The sequence below is a fragment of the Eleginops maclovinus genome, chromosome 14 (genome assembly GCF_036324505.1).
Source record: "Eleginops maclovinus isolate JMC-PN-2008 ecotype Puerto Natales chromosome 14, JC_Emac_rtc_rv5, whole genome shotgun sequence".
NCBI classification, from domain to species: domain Eukaryota; kingdom Metazoa; phylum Chordata; class Actinopteri; order Perciformes; family Eleginopidae; genus Eleginops; species Eleginops maclovinus.
This window is the reverse complement of record NC_086362.1, coordinates 2,327,451-2,354,859: the sequence shown is the minus strand read 5'-3', so window position 1 is coordinate 2,354,859 and position 27,409 is coordinate 2,327,451. Positions and strand designations below refer to the sequence as shown.

The window sequence follows — 27,409 nt, the reverse complement described above, 5'->3', positions numbered from 1 at the left end:
AAGTTAAATGCAAAAGGTCAAAGAGGATAATGACAGTTAGGAAAGAAGAGGGTAGTTAATCCATACAAACTGCTCCGACAGCCCCGGCGACATACCGCTCATTCTTACACCCTGCACCACTCCTCTTCCTCCTAAGAGCAGCATGCTTCTGTTCCAGGTGTGTCCGTCCTATTTTAGGTTTTGTTTGTCTGCATCATGCAAATGGGAAACTCTGCACAGCTCCTCGCTCTGGGACAGCCGGCCTTCAGGGAGGAAGATAGAGAGAGGAGTAACACAGAAAGACTTTGAATACCAGACAAAGAACAAAAAAACAACACTCTCTGCTGGTGTTAGAGTAACCAAAAAGGCCGGGATCAAGGCCTCAGAGTTCAATATCACCCAGCATATTTAACTTACATGTAACATAATTTGAAGTAAAGCAAGGCAGGATTATTTATAGCGCATATTTAGACAAAAAGCCGATAAAAGTGCCTCACAAAAACCATTGAGATATGGTAAATAAATATGAGAAAAGCTGTTAAAAAGCCCAAAAAACGAGGTAAAATTGATTAAGAAATATGTAAAATACAAGGATAAAAGTCACAGTGCAGTGTTTGATATACTTTTTATTAAAAGGCAAACAGAAAAGTCATCAGTCTTGATTTAAAGGAGTGAGAATTGCAGTTTTCTGGGAGTTCGTTCCAGATAAATAAAGGATATTCAGTCGTTTTCTTATGAATGTGGACATTTTACCAGTTTGTGTGTGTGTGTGTGTGTGTGTGTGTGTGTGTGTGTGTGTGTGTGTGTGTGTGTGTGTGTGTGTGTGTGTTTGTGTGTGTGCGTGTGTGTGTGTGTGTAAGTGTGTAACCTTGTTAATTACAAAGACGGGAGAACAGTGGTATAGCAGCAGGAGGTTGTAAACACACACAGCAGGGAGCCACTCTGATCTCTGAATGACCCATTACCATCCTAACAGGCGTATATTAGTACTTTCAGCTCTGATATTAAACCAAAGAAAGTACTCTGGTACTGCCGTTGAACTGCAGTATCACAAGACCAAGTACTTGCAAGAATGGATGGACAGTATCAGTGTTTATGGTCACGGTTTAAGGTCTTTATAAATCAGGTTTGTCTGATTATTATCCAGCCAGAGCTTCAGAGCAGAAGCTAAATTAACTGGAGCAAAAATAAAGACAAAAGTGACAATAGGATCAAATAGCAAAGAACAACCCAAACTCCCCTGATGATATTTGTACAAATACATACTTTAAGATAACTTTGAGAGGTATTAGGGACGTGGTTTGTTGTGTTTCTATAGGAAAGTCATTTTAAATCAGCTGTTTTAAATGACCAAATGATGACATGCTGTTTCTACCCGTGCAGCATTTCTTGTATGCATTGTAAGTTGTCATGGAGTTCTCAAAAGGTGCATTATCATTATTTTTGTATTGTTTTTTAAGACTTATATGAACCCAAATGTTTGCTCCAATATTATTTTAGAGCAAACAGAGTCTTATTTCATTGTTGGTCCACTAACTGCAAGAGTATGTTTCATAAAAGGCATCATTTTTATTAAAATGTGCAGAGGACTCTCACTTTTACCCTGTAATCCTTATTAGGTAACGGATGACACTTCATTACAGGTACCGGTAACGGAATAGCGTTTTTAAAGCAACGCTCCGGATCCAGGAGGCCTTATTTTCACTGGTTTGCCTTAAAAATAATTCACTTCTCGTTGGACTTTTGACTGGGGGGGGTGCAAGCTTATTGTGTCCCCCATTCCTCACCCACTCCCTAAAAGTATTCCTCGTCATATCCACCGTTCCCCACACCTTAAAGCGGAATGGAGAAGAGGTAGAGACCGAGCGAGAGGAGGGTGGGAGGGTAAACCGGTCGAGCAGGTAAACGCAGGCCGAGCCCAGACTCCCTGGTTTGTTGTCACCGTTATTTCTCACGCGCATGCGCGGTGGCGCCTGTTTCCTGCTTTTTCAAATGAGTACCTGTGCTGCTGCTTTTAGACCCACCTCTGCCGGCTGTGTGTGTGTGACCAGGATACAATACACCGTTTTTTTCTCTCACCCACGCAACACACACTCCCGTTATTCCAGTCGCTGTGGGAGAAATTCGTCTTTACCTGTCCGGCTGCACACCTGAGCGGACTCACCTGTCCGACCAATTGTCATTTTGTTTGAGTCCAGGAAACGAACAGTTTAAAGGAAAGGTGTGCTACTGGGAAAAAGGTGATTAAAATCGACTTGCGAAACGAGAAGAAAGGTGCAAAGAGGAAGAAGATTGGATCGACACCTTCCATTTTTTTTCCTTCCAACTTTGGAGTTTCCTGCCTTTTGTAACTTTTGTTACCCCTCTCCAAACCTTCCCAAGAAGAGTCCCAGAGTCTAAATTAAACATGCCGAGGGCCTTTCTGGTGAAGAAGGCAAATGTTTCTCCGGGAAAGCGGAACTGGTCCGAGCTCCCTGATCATGAGCGAGGCGACGTCTACATCCCAGGTGAGTCCAAGCTGCTGTAATGAGACATACTTGATGTTTTAACGCAAAAAAACCCGCGTATTTGGGTTCTTTTACGCACGGGTTTGTAGGGTTCATATACGGGTTTGGATACACTAGGAATGTGTGTGTGGATGGGGAAGGGGTCTAGTTGTGATTGTAACGGGGAGGCTGCTCTCCGGGGACACCGAATAACGGGAAAGACAGCGGGCCCTGAACTACACACTCTCCAGAGTGTAGTTCCTGGAGTGAAGTTGCGTTTGGTTAACTTAAGGTTTATTTAATCCTCATTTTAAACTTGTATCCAGGTCAAAACAACTTGTTAAACCTCACTGAATCCACATTTTAGCCCTGAATCAAATACACATATAACTAGTTATTGTTTAAGCCCCTATAAAACATGTTACGTCACCACAAAAGCCTGCATGTTTGCTTTTGTGTTTTCATATCTGTCATTGTGTGAGGCGGCCTATAAGATATCACAAGGACCTGTTGCTTTTCACACATCGACCTTCAACCCCTGATTACAGCTGAGCAGTGCATCCACTTGTGTAGCACATAGACTTTTAGTAAAAAAAACCGAGTTTATTACCGTTTGTTGATTATAAAAGTATCGGCAAATCCAGTTATTTCTCGACTAATAAGTCATTTTCTATTATTTCTTTCATGCTGAATGACTTATTTTAAGCAATTAATTGGCACATTTCTGGCAAAAACAAACTTGAAAGTAGTTTTCGTTGACTAATTGGTTATTTTTACTGCTTATTCTCATGCTAAATGGCGTATTTTTGGCAAAACAAAGTGGTACGTTTGCTTGTCTTTATAAGGTTGTACACATCTGGCGATTCAATAAACTGATTTACAACATTGTGTGAGTTAATAGAGGAGAATATATGTTATATGTGGTCCCAAGTGTCATTTAAGCTGCTAAAAACTACTTATTAGTTATTGGTGTTTTAGGCATTTTATGATTACATTAACTATATGAGTGTTAATAGAGAAGTGTTTATAGTATAATATGTCCTCGTGCCCTTAAGTTTAAATATAATACGTTTTGGAGACGACATGTGTTAGTTTAGCACTCCTATGGATTTCATTGCGGCCCTCAGGAACTAACGTTTTTCTAAATTGGGTGCCACTGCAGACACATAACAAGAGCTGACATGTTTGTAACTGTCAATCTGAGCTTGAAGTCTTTAGCTTTAGTTGTTCTGTTTACCCAGATATTTAAATGACAAATAAATGAAGTCCTCCTGTCCCAACTACTCCTCTCGAGAACAATCTCCATTGTTGCCATCGAGGAGATTTTATTGTAAGACCACGTCGGTATCAGATAACAAGTAACGGACTACACCCTAAACCTCTCCCCCCTCCCCCGTCTCTCCCTCTCTCTTTGCCTCCACATCTCATCACCGTTAACTTGTAATCATTGACTTTTACATCCTCTCTGATGTTTGCACCCAGCACATGTAAAATAACTGAAGTGCAGCTGATTATCAAGTGGTTTTAAATAAAAAATAATGGATGCAAGCAGGTATTTCTGGACTGGCGAAAAGCTCACGTAAAGCGTTTCCAACTTTACGCACCGAAATGGATTGTTAACTATTCCAAGACACACATTTCCTCACTTAACTCGATTAATTTGTGTTAATTGTTTCTATAAACTCTTATTGACCCAGGTTATACACAAAACATGACAATCACATCACATTGTTTCTTTAAAATATTATAGTTTCAACACAAACAACTACGTTTCGGTGCGTAATTACGCATAATTAACAATCCAATCAAAGACCTGAGACTCTCACCCTAAGTTTTCGGTATGTGCCGTTACTCGACGTACCTGCCCGACGTGTATTTTTGTGTGCGGGTGATATAAGGGCACACACACACACACACACACACACACACACACACACACACACACACACACACACACACACACACACACACACACACACATACACACACTCAGAGGTATGATAATTGCAGTCAGAAAGGCTTGTTGAATGCCTTAATGGTGTTCCAGATGCCACCCGTTTCGAGACTTTTGTGTGTGGGAGTGTGTTTGTGTGTCTGTAGAAGTTTATTTGTATCTCCTAATCCACAATCACGTGCCAGGGCCTGCTTCTGAAGACTCATCAGTCTGGAATAAACCACTAACCTAAACACTTATACCAAGTGTATTACCTGTGATTTCAACGTCATAAACAGAGTACTTTTGTTTGTTTAATTTGGAATGAAAAGAGATTTAATCAAAGCTAATTTAAATACACAAGGAACCCTAAAAACATTACAGGTTTTTAAAGACGGTATTGAAACGTTATCTGGTTGTGATCTTCACGGTGCTTCAGTGATTAAAAACACAAACATTTGAACATAAAATAGTTAAAGAGAACATGTAATATATACATTCTTAGTAAACAAAAGACCAGTGAAAACGACTCTATCACAAAACAAGGTGATCATTTGAAATATTTATTGAGATTTAATACAAATATAAGTAGTCCAAAAACAGATTTTTGGTCAGATTTCAACTTTATAGCAAACAAATATTTAATTATAAATACCGTAAATGTGTTGTTTAAAGGAATAGTTTGACATTTTGTGCCCATCAGATATTTTGCTAAACAATCTAATGCTACAGTTAGCCTAGACTGAAGACGCAGTCAGCCGGCTGTTTCCACTGGTTATGCTAAGCTAAGCTAAGCTAACTAGCTCCTGTGTGTAGCGTCATACTAACCTCACGAAATGAAAGCATTGTCAATCTTCTCGTTTCATTTTTGACAAGAAGGCAACTTAGGGTTTTCCAAAAATGTTATGAAACAAATAAATAGTCCCTGTCCCGGTCTCCCCCGAGGCTGCTGCGAGGTTAATGTTTGGGTGGGAGGAAGTATAACGGACCCTAAAGAAAGCCTACTGCTGCACACACTACGCCTTCTGCAAACACACACACACACACACACACACACACACACACACACACACACACACACACACACACACACACACACACACACACACACACACACACACACACACACACACACACACAGTTATCTAACCAACTGTTGAATCACGGAAGGAGAATATTGAAGAAATGTATTCAGACAAACACAACTCCCTCTCGACGAGTAGGGGTGTGTTGAACCCCATCACCCTGCCTTCCATATGCACACACACTCTCACAGAAGAACACACACATTTCATTCATAGGTGAGGGGGAGAACAAACAATACAAGATGAGATTACAGTCGCCACAGAAACTACCACCACACAGGAGTAGCTATATAAAACAGATTTAAAAGTGGTTAGTTATCACTTAAACAGTTCCTAACTAAAGTAAACTGATGTGGTTTCCATAAAATATGTTTACCTGACAGAACATGCATCATTTTTTGGTAGGACACCAGGACAAAATGCTTAATTTTAACTGTTATGTTTGTAAACTAAGAACATGCCTGGATTCAAGTGCTTGAGGTTCAACGTGGTATTTTGTTTCATTTACACAAACAATACACTTTGATAACGCTTTATATTCTGTTAGCTTAATTAAGTGCAACCGCAATAACTTCCATGTGATGATAAAGACTTCAAGGGTCTGGACATCTTTGGTAATGTTAAAAGGTGCTTGAATAAATTCATGCAAAGCTGAATGTACCGGTACTGCTAATATTAACGACCCTGTGTCAGAGGCCCGTTACCTCTGCTGCTCGTAGATCAGTTTTTTGTCACTCTATCTTCACAGCTCTCTGTCACACTCCATTTGCATCTATATTTGATTTTTATCTGATGGAGGCCGTGCAGTGTCAACTGATTCATTGTCTGCTCCGAGCTCAGCCACACCTGCCTCTCTCACACACACGCACACACACACCTGACTATTTGAGTGTCAAAGGTTTTTATGAACCTACATCCCTCTCTGTCGCTATATTCAAAAAAGATGATTTTTTAATGCTGTACACACACACACACACACACACACACACACACACACACACACACACACACACACACACACACACACACACACACACACACACACACACACACACACACACACACACACACACACACACTCACAGAGGCATCCACCCTGGTGGATTGTTTGAGGAAGGTACAGAGCTGGTGCTGCAAGACTGTCTGGTTAAACAAGTCTAACTGTTGTGTGTGTGTGTGTGTGTGTGTGTGTGTGTGTGTGTGTGTGTGTGTGTGTGTGTGTGTGTGTGTGTGTGTGTGTGTGTGTGTGTGTGTGTGTGTGTGTGTGTGTGTGTGTGTGTGTGTGTGTGTGTGTGTGTGTGTGTGTGTGTGTGTGTGTGTGTGTATATGTGATTATGTGCTTGCATGCAAAATGACTTACATAAAATAATACGCCAAACATGTGCACAACCACACCTGCACACACACACAAACACACAATTTAACTCTGAGTGTTTGCTAATTGAGGGATTGTGCAAATATCAAGCCGGCTGCACATTATGAAATGTACGAGACACATTTACCTTTGTTTCTTTTTCCCAATCCTCTCTCAGCTTCAATTTGTATTTTTTAAGACCTATACCTGTTGATGTTGCACCTTTTTTGAACATATTTGAACTAGTGCCTCTATTTTCTATTCTTTTCCGATCAAGAGAAGCCTGGGAAATGTTGCATAACGACAATCAGAAAAAAAAGATAAATGAAATAAAAACATTATATGAAATAAGAAGTAAGACATCTGAAAAAAATTAATAAAATCTGATACATAATCAAATTTTTGTATTACAATGTCCGGTAAAAGACTAAAAATATCATATAAAATTAGGATTAAATAGAAAAATAATAACAAACAATCTTCTGGTTCTGATTTTCTCAGATTTATATACATTTTTACATCACTCAATGTATTGAATGTGACTTTGCAATGGACAGAAAAGTCATCACCAACATTTTGAGTAATATGTTAATAATCACAGTAGTTTTTTATGCAAAAATGCTAAAAAAAACAACAATTTGAAGTCATTTTTTCAGGTTAAGAAGTAGACTTTCTAATCTGACTCTCTTCCTCTCTTCCTCCAGTCCCCATCATCCCACCCTCATTCGTGATGGAGGTTGAAGCGAGTCCCGCCGAGGCCTCGCCGCTCTGCCTCACCAAATACTCTCTCTCAGACACCCACAGAAGCGCCGAGCTGCCGTCCAGTACCGCTCTGGGCCGACCGCAGAGCCCGGCCGCCGAGCAGAGGACCGACATCCGGAGGAGAGCGCAGGGATCCCCTTACATCCGCTCCAAAATCAAGGTGAGGACACAAGCATATATGCTGCCCCTTCTGCCTGGAATAATGTCCAGAAGGAGCCAAAGATTTGATCCCTATGGGGGGGTCCAATTCCGTCTTAAAGGACAGAAAACCAAATATTCTTGATCGATGTGACTGCTCTTATATCCCCTAATTAAAGTCGTTAAAAACCAGTTTTTTGTTTGTTTTTTCACATTTACTCCCTCTGTGCTCCCCAGGTGACTACAGGTGAGCTTCCCCCGGATCCCTCTCACCTCCCTCTCATTCTACCTCCTGTTCCCACCCCGGCATCCCTCACTCCCAATGCCACGGTGATGCCCGTTGCCTTGACGACAATCCCTGACCAAATGGAAGCGGTTTCGATGGTGACCAGGTCGACAGGTCAGAGTCAGTACATGTGCCAGGTATGTAGTAATTAGAGTATACAGATAATTCTTATTTTTCACCAGTTTGTTGGTTAGTATTTCGTTTAATGGTATTAATTGTCGGTGTTGCTACTGCTCGCAGGTGTGCCAGAAGACCTTCCAGTACCAGCGGATGCTAAACAGACACCTGAAGTGCCACAACGACACCAAGAGACACTTGTGCACCTTCTGTGGGAAAGGCTTCAACGACACTTTCGACCTCAAGAGACACGTACGCACACACACAGGTATGTACACACACATGTTCCTGGACATAAATAAACACAGAGGACAATACTTTTTGTTTATTGACTTCCACACATTCTTAAAAAATGTGGCTAAAATGTTTTAATATAAATAAATAATAACAATAAAAAATACAGAGCAAACAAATATGAAACCAATGAATTCAATATGAAATATAAATCATAATCATATTAATGGGGATGTAAAAAATGCAATAATAATTATAATCCTCCTAAAATAGAATATTACATTTTAACCTTTTATGTAAAAAATAAATAAAATAATATAAATAATAATAACAAAAGAAAAAAGACCAAATTGATTAAAAATGTTTAAAATAATAAAAAAAAAAATAAAATATTGTATTGTAAAGAAAATATAATAGAAAATAACAATAAAGATTCAGGCTAATTGCAAACCAGTGACATATAAAGGGGAGCTATAACATGTCCGGATAAAATAGAAAATGACATTTTCCCACGTTTTCCAAACAGGAGTCCGTCCCTACAAGTGCACCCTGTGTGAAAAGGCCTTCACCCAGCGCTGCTCCTTGGAGTCGCACATGAAGAAGATCCACAGCGTGACGCAGAAGTACGCCTACAAGGAGCGCCGCAATAAGCTGTACGTCTGCGAGGAGTGCGGCCTGACGTCGGGAAGCCAGGACGAGCTGCTCATCCACCTGCAATCGCTGCACCCCGACAGCGCCCTGCTGAAGGGGAAGGCAGCGAGGCGAGGTGGGGGAGGAGGAGGGGAGGCTGACGAGTCGTCCCCTGGATCCCCTCATGGAGCGGAGAGCGATGATACCACCGGATCTGCAGGGCAGTAGAGGAGGAGGCGGGAAAGTCATTAACCTCAGGACCTCAGGACACAAAAGTGATTAAAACATAGGGGGGGGGGTGTGTATGAATGTTTACTGTATATATCACAATGATGCACCAAACAAGGCCAAGTGTGACTTTAACTTATATATATTTTTACATGTGTGATGGTGGGAAAAAAGCTCCTTCAACAATACCAAAAAAAAAAACCTGATTTGTATTGCATGTGAATATTTCTGGTGGGTGTCTATCTATCGACAGTGAGTTTTTCCGTGAAAAAATACCCTGTGCATTAAAGAAGTAATATATATCCCAAGAAGGGACATTGTGTTTTGTCAAGCTGTGCTTTTACAGGGGCCTTATTATTCATACTTGGCTTATTAAACAGGCCGTTATTCACCTTTTCTACACAATAAAACCAAGCACATTTATAGTGATTCACTTGAAGGGATATAATCCTCCTAAATTAACAATATAATTCCTGCTTCTTCGGGAAAAAATAGACAATGGTATATGTCTTCTTAAATTTACAGGTAAAGGTAGATCAGCTTTCATGCATGCACCTCCAAGATTAGTATAAATGTATATATTAGGCAGATTTAAGAGCATTTAACCAACTTGAGTTAACTTCCCATATGCTCTAATTAGTAGGATCTGGAAGGGTAATAAGGAATATAAACAAAAAAATGACCAAATGTTTACATTAAAGCCTCCGGTTGATGACAGGAAATGTTGCTACAGGCATAAAGGGTGTTATTGGTATGACTACTGACAGGTTTAGAGCCTGAAACTTTGGGTTGAGAGAGGGAAATATGTTGAGTATTGAACAGTTAAACATATGTTGTCCAAGCAAAACTATTGGTAAAGTTTCAGTGGATTTTTGCTGAGGTATTTCCTCTTATGTTCAGTCAAAGTACGAGTTAAATCTGCTTTACTCTGCCTCTGTAAACTGTGTGTATGAATGCATGAAAGACAGCACTGACACATTAGTTGTGCTCCTTAGGAGAGTTGGCAGGGTGAGGTTGGATTCCTGGTCTCTGTCGGATCATGTTGGAGGAATCCTGCAGACGCCCTTCAGCCTGGGGAAACACGGAGGCGGACTCAGGTGACAGCTAGATAACGGTCCTGGAAGTTAACAGACTCTGAGTGCACTCGAATGTGTAGCCTCGTTCACACCATGCATCCTCCTTGTGAATAAAAGCACTTCTCGGACATGACAGTATTTCTAAATCTTATATAACACTTAAGCATTGCAAAATAATCTTTCAAGCTATTTCACTTTAGTTTATTTTAAAAGTATTAATTTACGTTAATTAATCCTTATATTTACATTATCACCGCTAGATGTCACTGTACGCATTCATGCCCCGCCTCCTTGGTCCACCTCCGGTCACGTGACTGATGTAAACAGGAAGTCTTTGAAAATCAACGCGCCAGATCCTGATGCTAACTCACAAGTGAAAGGTGAGCCTCTTTTTAACGAAATAACACGACCTTCTTAACTTATTATCTGCTAAAAACTCTGTAAACGTGTTGCTTCTACTGTTAACTAATGTGCGTTATTAGCAACAACTTTTATGTATGTATAATAGCTGATTAAGGAGCGCTAACGTTGGCTTATGCTAGCTAAACTGCAGTTGTTTTTAGCATCGGGCTAGTTCTGTCATGTTTGGCTACAGTGACATTTCTCTCCTCTCAGCAGTGGTGCAAGAAGTATTCAGATGCTTTACTAGAGAAAAACTACCAATACATTATTTTACAAAATACGTAATTACAAGTAAAAGTCCTGCATTCAAAATGTTACTAGTAAAAATACACAATTATTATCAGCTAAATACTAAAAGTATAAAAAGTAAACGATATGCAGTAACATTTCCTATATGTGTGTATATAATGATATCTATACATGTGACATTTCTAGGTTATATTGTTGAATCAAGTAGTAGTTCTTATTCACTTTTAGTAAAATATTTAAATATATGTGACTCTTTTGTGAATTCATGGATGCATTTTTTAGTAAGTAGCTTAAGCTGTTTAATAAATGATGTGTACTAAGATTGCATGATTTCCCTTTTAAATGTGGTGGAATAGAAGTGTAAAGTACCTACAAATTTTGCTTAATTACAGTACTTGAGTAAATGTGCGTCCCATCTCTGCCTCTCAGGTCCAAAGGGATGCCAGCTTCGGAGCAGGTTCGATTGGGTCGGAAACGCCCCCTGCCCGCCTGCCCAAACCCTCTGTTCCTCAAGTGGCTCACCGAGCTGCGGGACGATGCCAAAGAGAAGGGGCTGAAGCTGCAGTACACCTACCAGAAGGTAAAGCATCAGAGTAAAGTACTCCGATCTCTGACTGTTTTTAAAATGGTAGTGAAATATGTAGTAATACCACTGTGTAGAAATACCCTGTTTAGCCTTAATTCAGGCAGGCAAGTAAAAATCCTGCATTCAAGAAGTATTTAAACTACCTCACAGGATATATTTTACTCTTAATTTCAAGCTGCTATTCAACCATTCTTTATGTGTATATAGTACACTTTGTTTATATGTTCAGTAGATTGGAATATTAGAGAGATTATTCTGTATATTTTCTAATGTTTAGATTAGATTTAGATCATGTTTTTAGGTCTTTTTTATTGAGAATGTGTATATATTGTATTTAAATGCTTCTGTCTGTCTGTCTGTCTGTCTGTCCGGCTGTCTGTCTGTCTGTCTGTCTGTCATCCTACATTTAGGTTTTTAATTGTAATATCTGATGCATTCATATACTATGTACATAAATATAATCAATATAATTTCCAGCAGTGGCTCAGTCAGTAGGGGCTTGGACTGGGAACCGTAGGGTCGCCGGTTCAAGTCCCCAACAGAGTTGAAATATGGAAAGTGGACTGCTACTTGGAGAGGTCCCAGTTCACCTCCTAGGCCCTGCTGTGGTGCCCTTGAGCAAGGCACCGGACACCTCCAATCCCCCCTCCCCATTGCTCCCCGGGCGCTGCACGATAGCTGCCCACTGCTCCTAGTGCTAGGATGGGTTAAATGCAGAGGACCAATTTCACTGTGTGTGCTCTGCTGTGTGCATGTATGTGACTAATAAAGAGGATTTCATCCTCCGATTCTATCTATCTATCTATAATCAGTGGAAAAGTGGACTCAGATCGTGATATGTAAAAGAAGTACTTTTATGACAAATAGTTAACAACCTTGAATACAGGAAGAGTGTCATAAATTAGAGGTATTTCTATATGTTGGTTATTAAGTTTTCTGTTTAGACTTTTAACTTCAAGCTGTCTCAATTGTCGGCTCTTTGTCCAGCCTATATAAAGCGACCCCAGGTACAATGTGAACTGTACACAACACGTATTCCTGCTTTAAAGTCACTGGTGTTTGTTTATTTTAATTCATGTTTGCTTCTGTCTTGTGTGCAGGCCATCAGCTCTTTGAATAAGTATCCGTTGCCGCTTCAAAACGCCAAGGAGGCAAAAATCCTGCAGAGCTTTGGAGACGGCATCTGTAAAATACTGGATCAGAAACTGCAGCGGTATCTTAGAGAGAACGGTGAGGAACAGTGGATTCATGTTTGCATTAATCGACTTAAAAATAAGAGACAAGTTGATCATAGAAATAGATTGATGCCTGCCTTGGGAAAGGGATGAAAATACAAGATGGGAACTACTTTACAATGAATGCAATCCAAATAAGAAGTATATAAAGTACAACCTAAGTTTGCTGGAGAAAACTATCCCGAACACTAACCCACTACGAGGAGTAATACCCAAAGGCAAAGCTAGGAAACCAATCCTTACTTACGTAAAGCTGCAATAAAATGAATCACAAACGCGTTATTTTGTCTGTAAGTAAATCAATATTTTGACTAAAGGTCTTTAAAATTATAGCACTCGATGTTTTCTTGGATCTCGAAGACAAAGCAGTCTTAAAATGTCCTGAAGATTTTCATTTTACTGTCTAATCCGTCTTCGTTTGCTCCCTTTGCTTTCACTGTAGGTCCAGACGCTCCTATCCACTCTCTCCCTGAAGGAGCGCCCCCTCCTGGCCGACAGGACAACAACAGCCTGGATCCCTCCAGAAAGGTACATGGAGTGTGTGTGTATGTGTGTAGAGGTAGAAGTGTGTGTGTGTTCATCACTTTCATGGGGAAATAAATCCCAATAATAACATCTCAAAACAAATACATCTATAGAAATGTGATCCTTTTGAAGTAAGTCAGGTCAAAAGGATTCGACCAAATACATTATCAGTCAATCATGTGCAAAAAAAGCCCCACAAATGAAGCCACACACTCGTTAAAAATAAGCTAAATGGCTTTACTTTTTTTTTTAGGAAAACACACTTTTTTAAATCCCTTGAGACGTTTTTCCACCTGTTTTTTTCAACCTATTTGTCGTTGCAAACCCCTTAATTGTGATATTTCTTTTACTAGAAGAATGCAGCAGGGGATCAAGGGAAAAACAAAGGAGGAGGGAGGAGGAAGAAGAGGGAATACATACCCCAGAAAAGGTCTGGGGGTTACGCTGTGCTGCTCACACTTTACAGAGAGTCGCAGGTACGCCTTTCTCCGTCACATTTAGATTAAATACGTCCAGGTTTTTGCTTTGTCTCCACATTTTATCTCTCTCTTTCTCCAGATCCCAGGAAGCAAAGGCTACATGTTCAAGATGGAGCTACAAGCAGAGGCTCAGCAACTCTGCGATAAGTCCTTCACTGTGGTAAGTGAAATGTTCAGTAAGGGTGTTAAAGCTAAAGCTATGCTAGCTGCATATAAACCCGCTTACCAAATAAATCAATGACACAAAATATTGATTTTAAACACGTTTTCTTGGATTTAAATATGATCATTTTGCCTCTGCTGATAAAAAATGCTCTGTTTGATAATGTAGTAATGTACCTTAAAGTGACAGCAGCACTTATCAAGATTTTCTGACCCTTAAATGTGTCTTTTACCTCCTTTTTATGTATGTTTTTTCTTCCCTTCTGACCTTCTTAAACACCAATATATAGAAGTATTGGATTAATGCATCTGGGCTGTAACTGAAATGACCATAAAGCATTTTTATTAAACACAATAATGAACTATTTAATGCCTAATATCCTTGGTATATGTGCTGTATGGTAATCTAACACTTGAACAGATATAACAATATACTTATTATGTTGTGACTTATTTTGTATTTATTTAAATTGTCACAAAAAATAATTTGGAGAAGAAATGATCAGAAAAAAGTCAAAATGTTGTGTCTTTTTGAACTTCTTAGAGACCAATCAACATGAAAAATTCAATACATAATGTTTCTAGATAATTGCTTTTGCCGAATTAAGAAAATTGTAAATTGCTAGAAAAGAAACGTACCCCCCCGAAATTACCCCTGATGTCGCGCGTGGTAGCTAATAATGTTCGTTTTTTTAAAGATCACCATTTGAAACGGTAAATGCAGGAAAACCCGACTCTCCGGGAGAAAACCTGTTATGCCACCGACTAGCTAGTGGCCTTTAATGCCTGTCCCGCTGAGCTCTATTCTCCTGCACCGTTCTCATGAGCTCAAGGAACTCATCTTGAAGGGTGTCGAACTCCCGATAATAACCGTTAATGAGGTCCTGATTGTCCTGGACCTGGCATTTGAGATCCCCGTTTCGAGCCTGAAATTCTTCCTGCTCATCGCCCGGACACTTTTTCTGCAGGCCGTTCAGCTTTTCCTGCAGGGTTTTGCTCTCGCTGGTAAGAGTTTTGTTCTCCGCCTCGACAGCTTCATAACTCTTCTTGAACTCCCCGTGAGATTTGAGCTTGTCTTGGAAAAACTGGACGTCTTCATTCAGTTTGTTTTGCTCCTTCTCCAAGCTGTCTCTCTGAAGAACCGCGTTGTTGTATTTCTGCTGCCAGTGCATTTCGCGAAGGAGTTTGTCCTGGGTCTCAGCGAGCACCTCTTTCAGGAACCTGTGTTTCACCTGGGAGGCTGCTTCACTGACTTCCAGTTTGAGGAGTTCGTGCTTGATGTGTTTCTTACGATCGATTTCTTTCTTGACATCGTCAATATTCTTTTGCAGGGAGTCGTTTTCCGCGTTCAAATCATCCAGGTGATCGAGTGTTGCCAAATGACAACGACCCTTCTTCAAAACACCAAGCTGTTGGTTGAGATCCACAAGTTCCTTCCCCATGGCATCACTATCACGCTTCAGGGTCTCGTTGGATGCATTCAAGGCCTCAAACTTTACCCTGAGATGCTTTTCCTTGTGAACCTCATTGCTCAAACGCTGGATCGTGTCCCTCAAAGCCGTGTTCTTCCTAATTAAGTCCTTTTCTTCAGCTTTCGCCTCCTTGAAAGTGTCCTCTAGTTCCACGAAACTCTGATGTCTTTCCTTGAGCTGCAAAACGTCTTTTTGCAGCAAGACATTTTCGTGGCACAAGGCGACATTTGCTGTCACCATTTCGTAGCAATCTCCGCTCATGGTGTCCGCATTTTGAAGGTCTCGACACAACTCCTCTTTCTGTTGTTGCAAAAACTGATTTTGCTGGAAAATCAACTCTTTTTCTGCCTTCGCAATGTTGTATGACCCCTGCAGATCCTCTAAACCCAGAAGCCCCTTTGAAAGCTCAGAGATCTGTACTTGCAACTCGCCAGTTTGCAAGCGCCCCTCCTCATTTGACGCTGTCATTGCGTCTATCTCCCTCTGCACTGTGCTCTCCTTTTCAAGCTCTGTCCTGAGATCCTCAACTTCCTGCTGCAGAGCCTGGTTCTGCCAGCAAACCCTGTCTGTCTCTGCCTTAGACAGCTGGTAACGTTCCTGAAGCTGCTCTTTCCTGTGCTTGAGAACCTTAAGTTCTTTCTCAAGGGAACCGTTTACTCTGGTGGTTTTCTCTGTGTCTCGACTCATTGCAATGAGCGATTCGTTTGTAGCATTAAAGCCTTCGATCACTGAATGCACCTCTTCAATCTGAGCATTAAGCTCTGTCTGCCTAGACAGTGCATCTTGATACTCAGCATCGACAGTATCCATGCTAGCCAGCTCATTATAGTTAAAATCGTGCTGTTCCTCGAGATTCTCTAGTTGAAGCTCCAATCGCTCGTTTGTGGAGATCATGCCCTGGAGCATGACCTCTACGGTGCAGTTATTTTGGATCTCCTCACTAAGTTTCTTCACCTCTTTATCGAGGTAGGCACATTTTCGCCTCAGGTCAAGTTCCTTGGCCTTCAGAGCCTTGTACTCGTCCCCCTGACACGGAAGGCTTCTGAACCTGTTTTTTACGGATTGCATTTCCCGATGTAGGATCTTGAGCTGCTCTTGGACAGCCCCAAGACTCCTACTCACCCCATCGCGCTCACCCCCGAGTTGGTCCTCGCTGACTTCCAGACTGAGAAGTTTGTACTGGATGTGTTTGTTACTGTCGATCTCTTCATTGACATCTTCCTGATTATTTCGCAGGGAGTCGTTTTCCGCGTTCAAATCATCCAGGTGATCGAGTGTTGCCAAATGAGAACTACCCTTCTTCAAAACACCAAGCTGTTGATTGAGATCCACAAGTTCCTTCCCCATGGCGTCACTATCACGCTTCAGGGTCTCGTTGGATGCATTCAAGGCCTCAAACTTTACCCTGAGATGCTTTTCCTTGTGAACCTCATTGCTCAAACCCTGGATCGTGTCCCTCAAAGCCGTGTTCTTCCTAATTAAGTCCTTTTCTTCAGCTTTCGCCTCCTTGAAAGTGTCCTCTAGTTCCACGAAACTCTGATGTCTTTCCTTGAGCTGCAAAACGTCTTTTTGCAGCAAGACATTTTCGTGGCACAAGGCGACTATTGCTGTCGCAATTTCGTAGCAATCTCCTCTCATGGTGTCCGCATTTTGAAAGTCTCGACACAACTCCTCTTTCTGTTGTTGCAAAAACTGATTTTGCTGGAAAATCGACTCTTTTTCTGCCTTCGCAATGTTGTATGACCCCTGCAGATCCTCTAAACCCAGAAGCCCCTTTGAAAGCTCAGAGATCTGTACGTGCAACTCGCCAGTTTGCAAGCGCCCCTCCTCATTTGACGCTGTCATTGCGTCTATCTCCCTCTGCACTGTGCTCTCCTTTTCAAGCTCTGTCCTGAGATCCTCAACTTCCTGCTGCAGAGCCTGGTTCTGCCAGCAAACCCCCTCTGTCTCTGCCTTAGACAGCTGGTAACGTTCCTGAAGCTGCTCTTTCCTGTGCTTGAGAACCTTAAGTTCTTTCTCAAGGGAACCGTTTACTCTGGTGGTTTTCTCTGTGTCTCGACTCATTGCAATGAGCGATTCCTTTGTAGCATTAAAGCCTTGGATCACTGAATGCACCTCCTCAATCTGAGCATTAAGCTCTGTCTGCCTAGACAGTGCATCTTGATACTCAGCATCGACAGTATCCATGCTAGCCAGCTCATTATAGTTAAAATCGTGCTGTTCCTCGAGATTCTCTAGTCGAAGCTCCAATCCCTCGTTTGTGGAGATCATGCCCTGGAGCATGACCTCTACGGTGCAGTTATTTTGGATCTCCTCACTAAGTTTCTTCACCTCTTTATCGAGGTAGGCACATTTTCGCCTCAGGTCAAGTTCCTCGGCCTTCAGAGCCTTGTACTCGTCCCCCTGACACGGAAGGCTTCTGAACCTGTTTTTTACGGATTGCATTTCCCCATGTAGGATCTTGAGCTGCTCTTGGATAGCCCCAAGACTCCTACTCACCCCATCGCGCTCACCCCCGAGTTTGTCCTCGCTGACTTCCAGACTGAGAAGTTTGTACTGGATGTGTTTCTTACTGTCGATCTCTTCATTGGCATCTTCCTGATTATTTCGCAGGGAGTCGTTTTCCGCGTTCAAATCATCCAGGTGATCGAGTGTTGCCAAATGAGAACTACCCTTCTTCAAAACACCAAGCTGTTGATTGAGATCCACAAGTTCCTTCCCCATGGCGTCACTATCACGCTTCAGGGTCTCGTTGGATGCATTCAAGGCCTCAAACTTTACCCTGAGATGCTTTTCCTTTTGAACCTCATTGCTCAAACCCTGGATCGTGTCCCTCAAAGCCGTGTTCTTCCTAATTAAGTCCTTTTCTTCAGCTTTCGCCTCCTTGAAAGTGTCCTCTAGTTCCACGAAACGCTGACGTCTTTCCTTGAGCTGCAAAACGTCTTTTTGCAGCAAGACATTTTCGTGGCACAAGGCGACATTTGCTGTCACAATTTCGTAGCAATCTCCTCTCATGGTGTCCGCATTTTGAAAGTCTCGACACAACTCCTCTTTCTGTTGTTGCAAAAACTGATTTTGCTGGAAAATCGACTCTTTTTCTGCCTTCGCAATGTTGTATGACCCCTGCAGATCCTCTAAACCCAGAAGCCCCTTTGAAAGCTCAGAGATCTGTACTTGCAACTCGCCAGTTTGCAAGCGCCCCTCCTCATTTGACGCTGTCATTGCTTCTATCTCCCTCTGCACTGTGCTCTCCTTTTCAAGCTCTGTCCTGAGATCCTCAACTTCCTGCTGCAGAGCCTGGTTCTGCCAGCAAACCCCTTCTGTCTCTGCCTTAGACAGCTGGTAACGTTCCTGAAGCTGCTCTTTCCTGTGCTTGAGAACCTTAAGTTCTTTCTCAAGGGAACCGTTTACTCTGGTGGTTTTCTCTGTGTCTCGACTCATTGCAATGAGCGATTCCTTTGTAGCATTAAAGCCTTGGATCACTGAATGCAACTCCTCAATCTGAGCATTAAGCTCTGTCTGCCTAGACAGTGCATCTTGATACTCAGCATCGACAGTATCCATGCTAGCCAGCTCATTATAGTTAAAATCGTGCTGTTCCTCGAGATTCTCTAGTCGAAGCTCCAATCCCTCGTTTGTGGAGATCATGCCCTGGAGCATGACCTCTACGGTGCAGTTATTTTGGATCTCCTCACTAAGTTTCTTCACCTCTTTATCGAGGTAGGCACATTTTCGCCTCAGGTCAAGTTCCTCGGCCTTCAGAGCCTTGTACTCGTCCCCCTGACACGGAAGGCTTCTGAACCTGTTTTTTACGGATTGCATTTCCCGATGTAGGATCTTGAGCTGCTCTTGGACAGCCCCAAGACTCCTACTCACCCCATCGCGCTCACCCCCGAGTTGGTCCTCGCTGACTTCCAGACTGAGAAGTTTGTACTGGATGTGTTTCTTACTGTCGATCTCTTCATTGGCATCTTCCTGATTATTTCGCAGGGAGTCGTTTTCCGCGTTCAAATCATCCAGGTGATCGAGTGTTGCCAAATGAGAACTACCCTTCTTCAAAACACCAAGCTGTTGATTGAGATCCACAAGTTCCTTCCCCATGGCGTCACTATCACGCTTCAGGGTCTCGTTGGATGCATTCAAGGCCTCAAACTTTACCCTGAGATGCTTTTCCTTGTGAACCTCATTGCTCAAACCCTGGATCGTGTCCCTCAAAGCCGTGTTCTTCCTAATTAAGTCCTCTTTCTCAGCTTTCGCCTCCTTGAAAGTGTCCTCTAGTTCCACGAAACGCTGACGTCTTTCCTTGAGCTGCAAAACGTCTTTTTGCAGCAAGACATTTTCGTGGCACAAGGCGACATTTGCTGTCACAATTTCGTAGCAATCTCCTCTCATGGTGTCCGCATTTTGAAAGTCTCGACACAACTCCTCTTTCTGTTGTTGCAAAAACTGATTTTGCTGGAAAATCGACTCTTTTTCTGCCTTCGCAATGTTGTATGACCCCTGCAGATCCTCTAAACCCAGAAGCCCCTTTGAAAGCTCAGAGATCTGTACTTGCAACTCGCCAGTTTGCAAGCGCCCCTCCTCATTTGACGCTGTCATTGCTTCTATCTCCCTCTGCACTGTGCTCTCCTTTTCAAGCTCTGTCCTGAGATCCTCAACTTCCTGCTGCAGAGCCTGGTTCTGCCAGCAAACCCCTTCTGTCTCTGCCTTAGACAGCTGGTAACGTTCCTGAAGCTGCTCTTTCCTGTGCTTGAGAACCTTAAGTTCTTTCTCAAGGGAACCGTTTACTCTGGTGGTTTTCTCTGTGTCTCGACTCATTGCAATGAGCGATTCCTTTGTAGCATTAAAGCCTTGGATCACTGAATGCACCTCCTCAATCTGAGCATTAAGCTCTGTCTGCCTAGACAGTGCATCTTGATACTCAGCATCGACAGTATCCATGCTAGCCAGCTCATTATAGTTAAAATCGTGCTGTTCCTCGAGATTCTCTAGTTGAAGCTCCAATCGCTCGTTTGTGGAGATCATGCCCTGGAGCATGACCTCTACGGTGCAGTTATTTTGGATCTCCTCACTAAGTTTCTTCACCTCTTTATCGAGGTAGGCACATTTTCGCCTCAGGTCAAGTTCCTCGGCCTTCAGAGCCTTGTACTCGTCCCCCTGACACGGAAGGCTTCTGAACCTGTTTTTTACGGATTGCATTTCCCCATGTAGGATCTTGAGCTGCTCTTGGATAGCCCCAAGACTCCTACTCACCCCATCGCGCTCGCCCCCCGAGTTTGTCCTCGCTGACTTCCAGACTGAGAAGTTTGTACTGGATGTGTTTCTTACTGTCGATCTCTTCATTGGCATCTTCCTGATTATTTCGCAGGGAGTCGTTTTCCGCGTTCAAATCATCCAGGTGATCGAGTGTTGCCAAATGAGAACTACCCTTCTTCAAAAAACCAACTGGTTTGAATTGAGACAACCACAATTGCCTTCATCCCATGCTCACTTATCACGCTTCAAAAGGGTCTCTCGTGCACAATTGCATGGCACATGAAAAGCTTTACCCAGCAGTTGTCTATTTTCCTTGGGAACTTTATTTTTAAAACCTGGACGTGTCCTGCAAAGACCGTTCATTCTATGCTAAAATTGAAATGCTTTTTGACAGCATTTTTGCTGCCTAGCTTGAAACTGTATCCTCTATTTAGGTTACGAAATGTGGTTGTTTGCCCAGCTGCAACAACGATACTTTTTGATCGACGCACAGAGTTATTCTAATGAGGCGACATTTGCTGTCACCAGTCTGCAGCAATCGCCGTCCTCATGGCACTGTCCGCCTGTGAAGACCCACAACCCTGCTGTACCGGCAAAAACTATTCGCGCGAAAATCAACTTTCTTAATTCTGATCTTCCAATAGGTGTTATGAATGGGACTGGCTGAAAACCAGTTAAGCCCTTTGAAAGCTCAGAGATCTGTACTTGCAACTCGCCAGTTTGCAAGCGCCCCTCCTCATTGACGCTGTCATTGCGTCTATACTCCCTCTGCACTGTGCTCTCCTTTCAAGCTCTGTCCTGAGATCCTCAACTCCTGCTGCAGGACCTGGTTCTGCCAGCAAACCCCTCTGTCTCTGCCTAGGACAGCTGGTAAGTTCCCTGAAGCTGTACTCTTTCCTCGTGCTTGAGCACCTTTAGGTCTTTCTCAAGGGAACCGTTTACTCTGGTGGTTTTCTCTGTGTCTCGACTCATTGCAATGAGCGATTCCTTTGTAGCATTAAAGCCTTGGATCACTGAAAGCAACTCCTCAATCTGAGCATTAAGCTCTGTCTGCCTAGACAGTGCATCTTGATACTCAGCATCGACAGTATCCATGCTAGCCAGCTCATTATAGTTAAAATCGTGCTGTTCCTCGAGATTCTCTAGTTGAAGCTCCAATCGCTCGTTTGTGGAGATCATGCCCTGGAGCATGACCTCTACGGTGCAGTTATTTTGGATCTCCTCACTAAGTTTCTTCACCTCTTTATCGAGGTAGGCACATTTTCGCCTCAGGTCAAGTTCCTTGGCCTTCAGAGCCTTGTACTCGTCCCCCTGACACGGAAGGCATCTGAACCTGTTTTTTACGGATTGCATTTCCCGATGTAGAATCTTGAGCTGCTCTTGGACAGCCCCAAGACTCCTACTAATCTCCTCGCGCTCACCTCCCATTTCCATTTGTTCCCTACTGTATGCCATTTCTGTGCGATGACTTCAGAGGACAGACTATAATATCACGCAGTAGAAAGTGGTAATACTAATCGTTTTCTAACGAAAGTTGCGGTGTGTTTTGTTTGTCAGTGTTGGACTGATAACAGCTAATAGCAACTGGTAATACTGAACGTTGTCTCACGGAGGTCGCAGTGTGTTGTCAGTGTTCGACTGATAACAGCTAAGCCAAAATTTGCTTTGCCTTTAAACAAGAACTCAGACTGGTTTTATAGATTCACATTTGGAATTCGATGATGTCACAAAGCACAAATATCAAAGCCAAAGTTGACATTCCGAATTATGTCATCCACGTTGATGATGTCACTGTCGTGTTCTAAAATGGAATGTCTGCTCAGATGCACAGATTTTGCCATGGCAACAGTGAAAAGATGCATCATGGGTAACAACAACACGTTGGCTGACTCTATTTTTCCAAAATAATAAGGGAATTTTATTTTGTAGAAGACTATAAAGTGAGGTCACTGCAAAATGACCGTTCAAAATAAATAACAGATAAAAAAAAAATGTAGGAATGAAATTGAAATGTTTTTGGGACAGCACATTTTAATAGTGCTGCTTTAGCTTGATATTCACCTGTATTCTAGTCTATTTTTAGGTTGAGGAAATGTGGTTGTTTGGCCACAGCTGACGTTAAATCAACCGGACTACTTTCTGCCCGTTGATCTGACTGCACAGAGTTATTCTAATTGAGTCTGTCATGTGTCTGTAGCCAGATCTGGGCAGCAAGTACACGGCCTGGTCCTCAGTGAGCACTCTGATCCAGAAGAACCTGGTGATGAAGACCCACAACCCTGCAAGGTACACAGGAAACACACACGCACGCACACACACATTATACCTGTAGAAATTCTGATTATCTTAACCAATTCAGAGTGTTTTGAAGTGGGGACTGGGGCTGAAAATACACAGTTTACGTTTGAACTATTCTTATTCATGAACTTTTAGCAATGAAACAATCACATGCAATAAAATTCAAGCACACAAAATAACATTTACAGGTCATGTTTCTCTTTCCTCCGTCAGGTTTTCTCTGACAGAAGACGGTCTGGCTTTAGGGGGGCGTCTAGAATCTTTAGAAGGAACTAAAGATGGTCCAGAAGGAGACAGAGAGGCCAGGAGTGAAGGAGACGAGGAGGGGGAGGAAGAGGAAGGTGTCGCGGCGGTTGTGGACCTCACTGCTAGTGATGACGACGAAGAGAAGGAAGAGGACAGATTACAGTGAGTGGGATTCACTCTGCCCTTTTTAAAATTCCAATTTACTTTATTTTTATTGCACATTTTACTTGTTATGCTTGTAAACTTTTATTGTATTTATCTTTCTATTTTATTACAGAGCAACTGTCACAAAACCCAGCTCCTTCCGGTATAAATAAATGATTCTGGTTCTGATAATCGTCTTTTCTTCACAGCCCTACAGAGACCTGTGCTGCCCAGCCGAGGAGTGTCGTTCCTGGGATGTTCTTTTCAGGAAAACCCCAAAACGTACCGAGCAGAAACCCAAACTCATGGAGTCTTCTTCCTGGCTCCTACGAGATCATCCTCTGTGTCGACTTCATCGAGACCACCGGGTAAGACAGCTCTGTGAGTCTTATCTCAAGCGTGTAAATGTGTGTGTGTGTTTCCTGACGGCTCGGTTTGTGTGCGTGTGTGTGTGTGTGCAGCGGCAGCAAACACTGCAAGCAAGAGCTGGTGAAAGAGCTGCAGAGGAACGGGGTGAGCTTCGATGTGAGGAAGCTGAACGTGGGAGACTTCCTGTGGGTCGCTCGGGAAAAGGTCTCACCCGTTCCAGGTAACATCAAATCTACTGTCACATAAAGAAGAAGAAACAGGAAGTTAACATACATAAACTCGTAGTGATTTCGGTTTTTCTCTAACTCCAGGACAGTTGCGAACCCCCGTTGGCCGTGAGCTCGTCCTGGATTACATCATCGAGAGGAAGAGGATGGACGACCTGTGTGGCAGCATCATCGACGGACGCTTCAGGGAACAGAAGGTGAAGACTCATTCATCCTTTATTTACTTCATCAAATGATTAGTCTTCTAGTCTGTTTACCAAAGCCCTGCATGCTGACCTGAAATTATTTGTTTCCTCCCCGACAAATAAACCCCAAAATACAACTTGTTAGGACATCAAATGCAAGAAAATCTTCTTATTTGAGAATCAGAAAAGGTCTTATTTTTTGCTAATGAATATTTGGGAAAATTAATCGCTTATCCAAATTGGTAAATCTTCTGTAAATGTATAAGACAAACAAATGTAACAAAACAAGTATTCACACTTGGTAAATGCGTAAGGGTTTGACTGCCGCTTAATTTAGTGTTAGTAGTAGTTTATATTTAGCTTTGTCTGTATTTGTTTCTCGGTATTTGGGATATTTTGTCTAAAGTATAGGTCTTGGTTTTCATCCTATGACTGTTAAAAATAATAAAAATTAAGAACATGAGAAATATTCTGTGAAGAACAAACTAATTTTAGCCAAAAACTCAACTAACAAATATCAGAAATCTATTAAAAAACTCCAATTAACTGTATCCAAATCTAAAGTAATTCTCTTTTGTTCCGTTTTGTTGTGTACAGCTGTGCAAAAACCAGCAGAAATAAACATTGTCTCTTCCTCCCTTGCCTTCATCAGTTCCGTCTGAAGCGCTGTGGTCTGCGTAAACCCTGCTACCTGGTGGAGGAGTGCGGGAAAGCTGCCTCTCACCTGAGTCTACCTGAGACTACGCTGCAGCAGGCCATAATCAACACACAGGTGAGACAACACACACTCGTTCACCTACATGACTAAAACATGATTTTTTGGACTCTGTACTGCATAAATGTTGTGTGTGTGTGTGTGTGTGTTAGGTCATTGATCGTTTCTTTGTGAAGAGAGTCCAGGATGTGAGGGAGTCAGTGGCCTACCTCACAGTCATGACGAGATACCTGAACAAACTCTACCAGGTGAAATAACCTCGTAACATGTTTCCTTCAAACACTATATCAAAACATGAGTGTATTATGTATTAAATGTATTAAACGGGTCTAATTTGACTTAAAAAAAATTAACAGAGGAACCTTTCTAATCTGTTTTCCAGAACTGTACGCTGACGTGTCGCTCCAGAGAGCTGGAGGGGGATGGAGAGGATGAAGAGGAGGAGGTGGAGGAGAGAGGATCCCCTTCATGTTCCCTCATCTCTTTTGCAGAGTTCAACCACGGTGCAATCAAAAACAAGGTGTGTGTGTGTGTGTGTGTACGTACAGGCTCTTTGTCTTTGCATTTAAAAGAAAAGACCATTTTCCGTTTCAAATGAATCCATGTTTCCCTCCTTTTCTCATTCAGTGTCAGACAGTGAAGGAAGTGTTTGCCCGTCAGCTGATGCAGGTGAGCGGACTGTCAGGGGACAAAGCAGCTGCTATACTGGAGCTGTACAGCACTCCCCTCAGGTAACACACACACATATTATACAGTATGAACACACATCTTTTCACCAAGTATTCAGTATGAACACACATCTTTTCACCAAGTATTCCTACCCTTGTTTTTCCTGGTGATGTACTCAGGATGTCTTGCAGCATCAACTAAATAGCAAGAGGCAGTTAGCACTTGCAGAGGTTGATATTGTGGACGTCAAACATTACATTTCATGGATTCAAAGGCTTTATTTTTCATGTGCACGAAGCAATTTCATGCTCCTCCAACAGTGCAACATACAATACACCTAACATGAAATAATTAGCCAGAACAAACCCCAATGCAATAATGCAATAGACAAAATAGGACAGGTAAGTTGAAGGAATGAGAAACATATGTTCATATATCATAGAATACGATAATAAATCATGAAACAAATGTGACTTTTCTGACTGAATTTGATCAGAAATGTGACTTTTTGGTGAGTTTTGTTTAAGATTCTTCTTTTGGTAATTAAAAACAAGGTTTCACAGTAAGGGTATACATGCATTTTTATGCAAACTCACTTATATAACAGGATATTTTTAGTACATGACCCTGAACTACTGGAAGAGATTGTTGGTATTCATTTCAAATCCTTCTTCCTCTCTTTGTCTCAGTCTGCTGACGGCCTATGAGCGATGTGCAGGTGAAACCGAGAAAGAGAAGCTCCTCTCATCCATCAGATATGGGAAGCTTAAAAGGTTTGTAGTGTAACTGGTTCATATTTTTCCCAGCATGCTCCACTGATCAGTTATTCTTGTCAACAAGTCGAAAAAACCTCACAACCTTTAAAACTGTAATGAACTGCAAAACAAAATATGCTAAATGCTATTCAGAAAAGCTACTGAATGTGACGGCAGTACTGTGAGGTATTGCACTTGGTTAATGTTGAATTTTCCTCCTCTGTTTTTCAGAAACCTGGGTCCAGCTCTGAGCAGAACCGTGTATCAGCTGTACTGCACTCAGGGAGCACTGACGTAGCTTAAATACACAAAAATATGTCATATCATGAACATTATTTCACTCATTCACATCGTTTTCATCCCTACTTTACTTGGATAAAACACATTTTAGGATGGAAATGTCCTGTTGTGTAAATATAAACATGCTGCTAAGTTCTCAGTACCGTAACATATTGCTACTTGTATGAAGAATTTCACAATTACCTCCTGAAACTATAATAAGGCTGATCATTTTGAATTGTATTTTCGTTATTGCTTATGTTAAACACGATGTTTTACAGTGCAGTTTGTGACAAAGGGCAGAAAGCACTGTGTTAAACTTCCAGACATTCAGAAATTAAATAAAGGTGTTTTTATTTGCTGAACTTCTTTTCTTGTGACTCCTGCTTTGATTTGATTGAATGTATCCTTTATTTTTTTTAATGATATTGACTATTTGTTCAAAGCAAGTTTATACTGCACATTTAAGTGACAGGTGTTAAGTGCTAAGGTCAAAAAGCTGCCGTAAACATGCGATAAGAGGACAAAGAGTCAAGAAAATAGACGCCGAATATCAAATGTAAGCATGTTTATGGAGTAAGTTCGGTATGAAATGTACATATCAGACTATTAAACTTAATATCACATTGTATGCAGTGGTGGGAAAAGGATTCAGATGCTTTACTTGAGTAAAAGTACTACTAACGCACTGTAAGAATACTCAATTTCAAGTAACAGAATTGAAGTAATACAAAGTATTCAGATAAAAGCGAAAGCAGCGAATCTTATCACTTAAGAAGCTGGAAAATGTGACTCTTTATGGTTTTAGTTACTAAAATATGATGTAGGAAGGGTTAATCTGTGCCAAA

At 41.9% G+C, this 27,409-nt stretch overlaps 2 protein-coding genes across 5 annotated transcripts; both read left to right on the top strand.

Annotated features, from left to right (window-relative positions):
* Nucleotides 1–2,006: 2,006 nt before the first annotated feature.
* ovol1a (ovo-like zinc finger 1a) lies at nt 2,007–9,543 on the top strand. Its single transcript, XM_063901231.1, has 5 exons — nt 2,007–2,486; nt 7,542–7,759; nt 7,975–8,160; nt 8,264–8,408; nt 8,901–9,543. The coding sequence occupies exons 1-5, from the start codon at nt 2,387–2,389 to the stop codon at nt 9,230–9,232; spliced, it is 981 nt and encodes a 326-aa protein (XP_063757301.1). The 5' UTR covers nt 2,007–2,386; the 3' UTR covers nt 9,233–9,543.
* A 136-nt stretch (nt 9,544–9,679) lies between these two features.
* mus81 (MUS81 structure-specific endonuclease subunit) lies at nt 9,680–26,926 on the top strand. 4 transcript variants are annotated; one of them, XM_063901229.1, is made up of 18 exons: nt 9,680–10,329; nt 10,569–10,688; nt 11,389–11,539; nt 12,646–12,775; nt 13,223–13,308; nt 13,662–13,781; nt 13,864–13,944; nt 22,872–22,960; nt 23,186–23,380; nt 23,572–23,730; nt 23,824–23,951; nt 24,043–24,155; nt 24,796–24,915; nt 25,011–25,106; nt 25,241–25,378; nt 25,486–25,589; nt 26,217–26,300; nt 26,514–26,926. In XM_063901229.1, exons 3-18 carry the CDS (start codon nt 11,399–11,401, stop codon nt 26,578–26,580), a joined length of 1,851 nt encoding a protein of 616 aa, XP_063757299.1. In that variant the 5' UTR covers nt 9,680–10,329; nt 10,569–10,688; nt 11,389–11,398; the 3' UTR covers nt 26,581–26,926. The 4 variants fall into 4 exon arrangements, with proteins under 4 accessions (XP_063757299.1, XP_063757300.1, XP_063757296.1 ...); XM_063901230.1 differs by having other exon boundaries at nt 13,659–13,781; nt 25,035–25,106; XM_063901226.1 differs by having other exon boundaries at nt 13,659–13,781.
* The last annotated feature ends 483 nt before the right edge of the window (nt 26,927–27,409 follow it).

Coding starts and splice junctions, on each gene's coding strand:
- ovol1a (XM_063901231.1), top strand. CDS start 2,387: ATGCCGAGGGCCTTTCTGGTGAAGAAGGCAAATGTTTCTCCGGGAAAG. Junction 7,760..7,974: donor ACATCCGCTCCAAAATCAAG/GTGAGGACACAA, acceptor TGTGCTCCCCAG/GTGACTACAGGTGAGCTTCC. Junction 8,161..8,263: donor AGAGTCAGTACATGTGCCAG/GTATGTAGTAAT, acceptor TACTGCTCGCAG/GTGTGCCAGAAGACCTTCCA.
- mus81 (XM_063901226.1), top strand. CDS start 11,399: ATGCCAGCTTCGGAGCAGGTTCGATTGGGTCGGAAACGCCCCCTGCCC. Junction 13,945..22,871: donor GCGATAAGTCCTTCACTGTG/GTAAGTGAAATG, acceptor ATGTGTCTGTAG/CCAGATCTGGGCAGCAAGTA. Junction 25,379..25,485: donor ACGGTGCAATCAAAAACAAG/GTGTGTGTGTGT, acceptor TTTCTCATTCAG/TGTCAGACAGTGAAGGAAGT.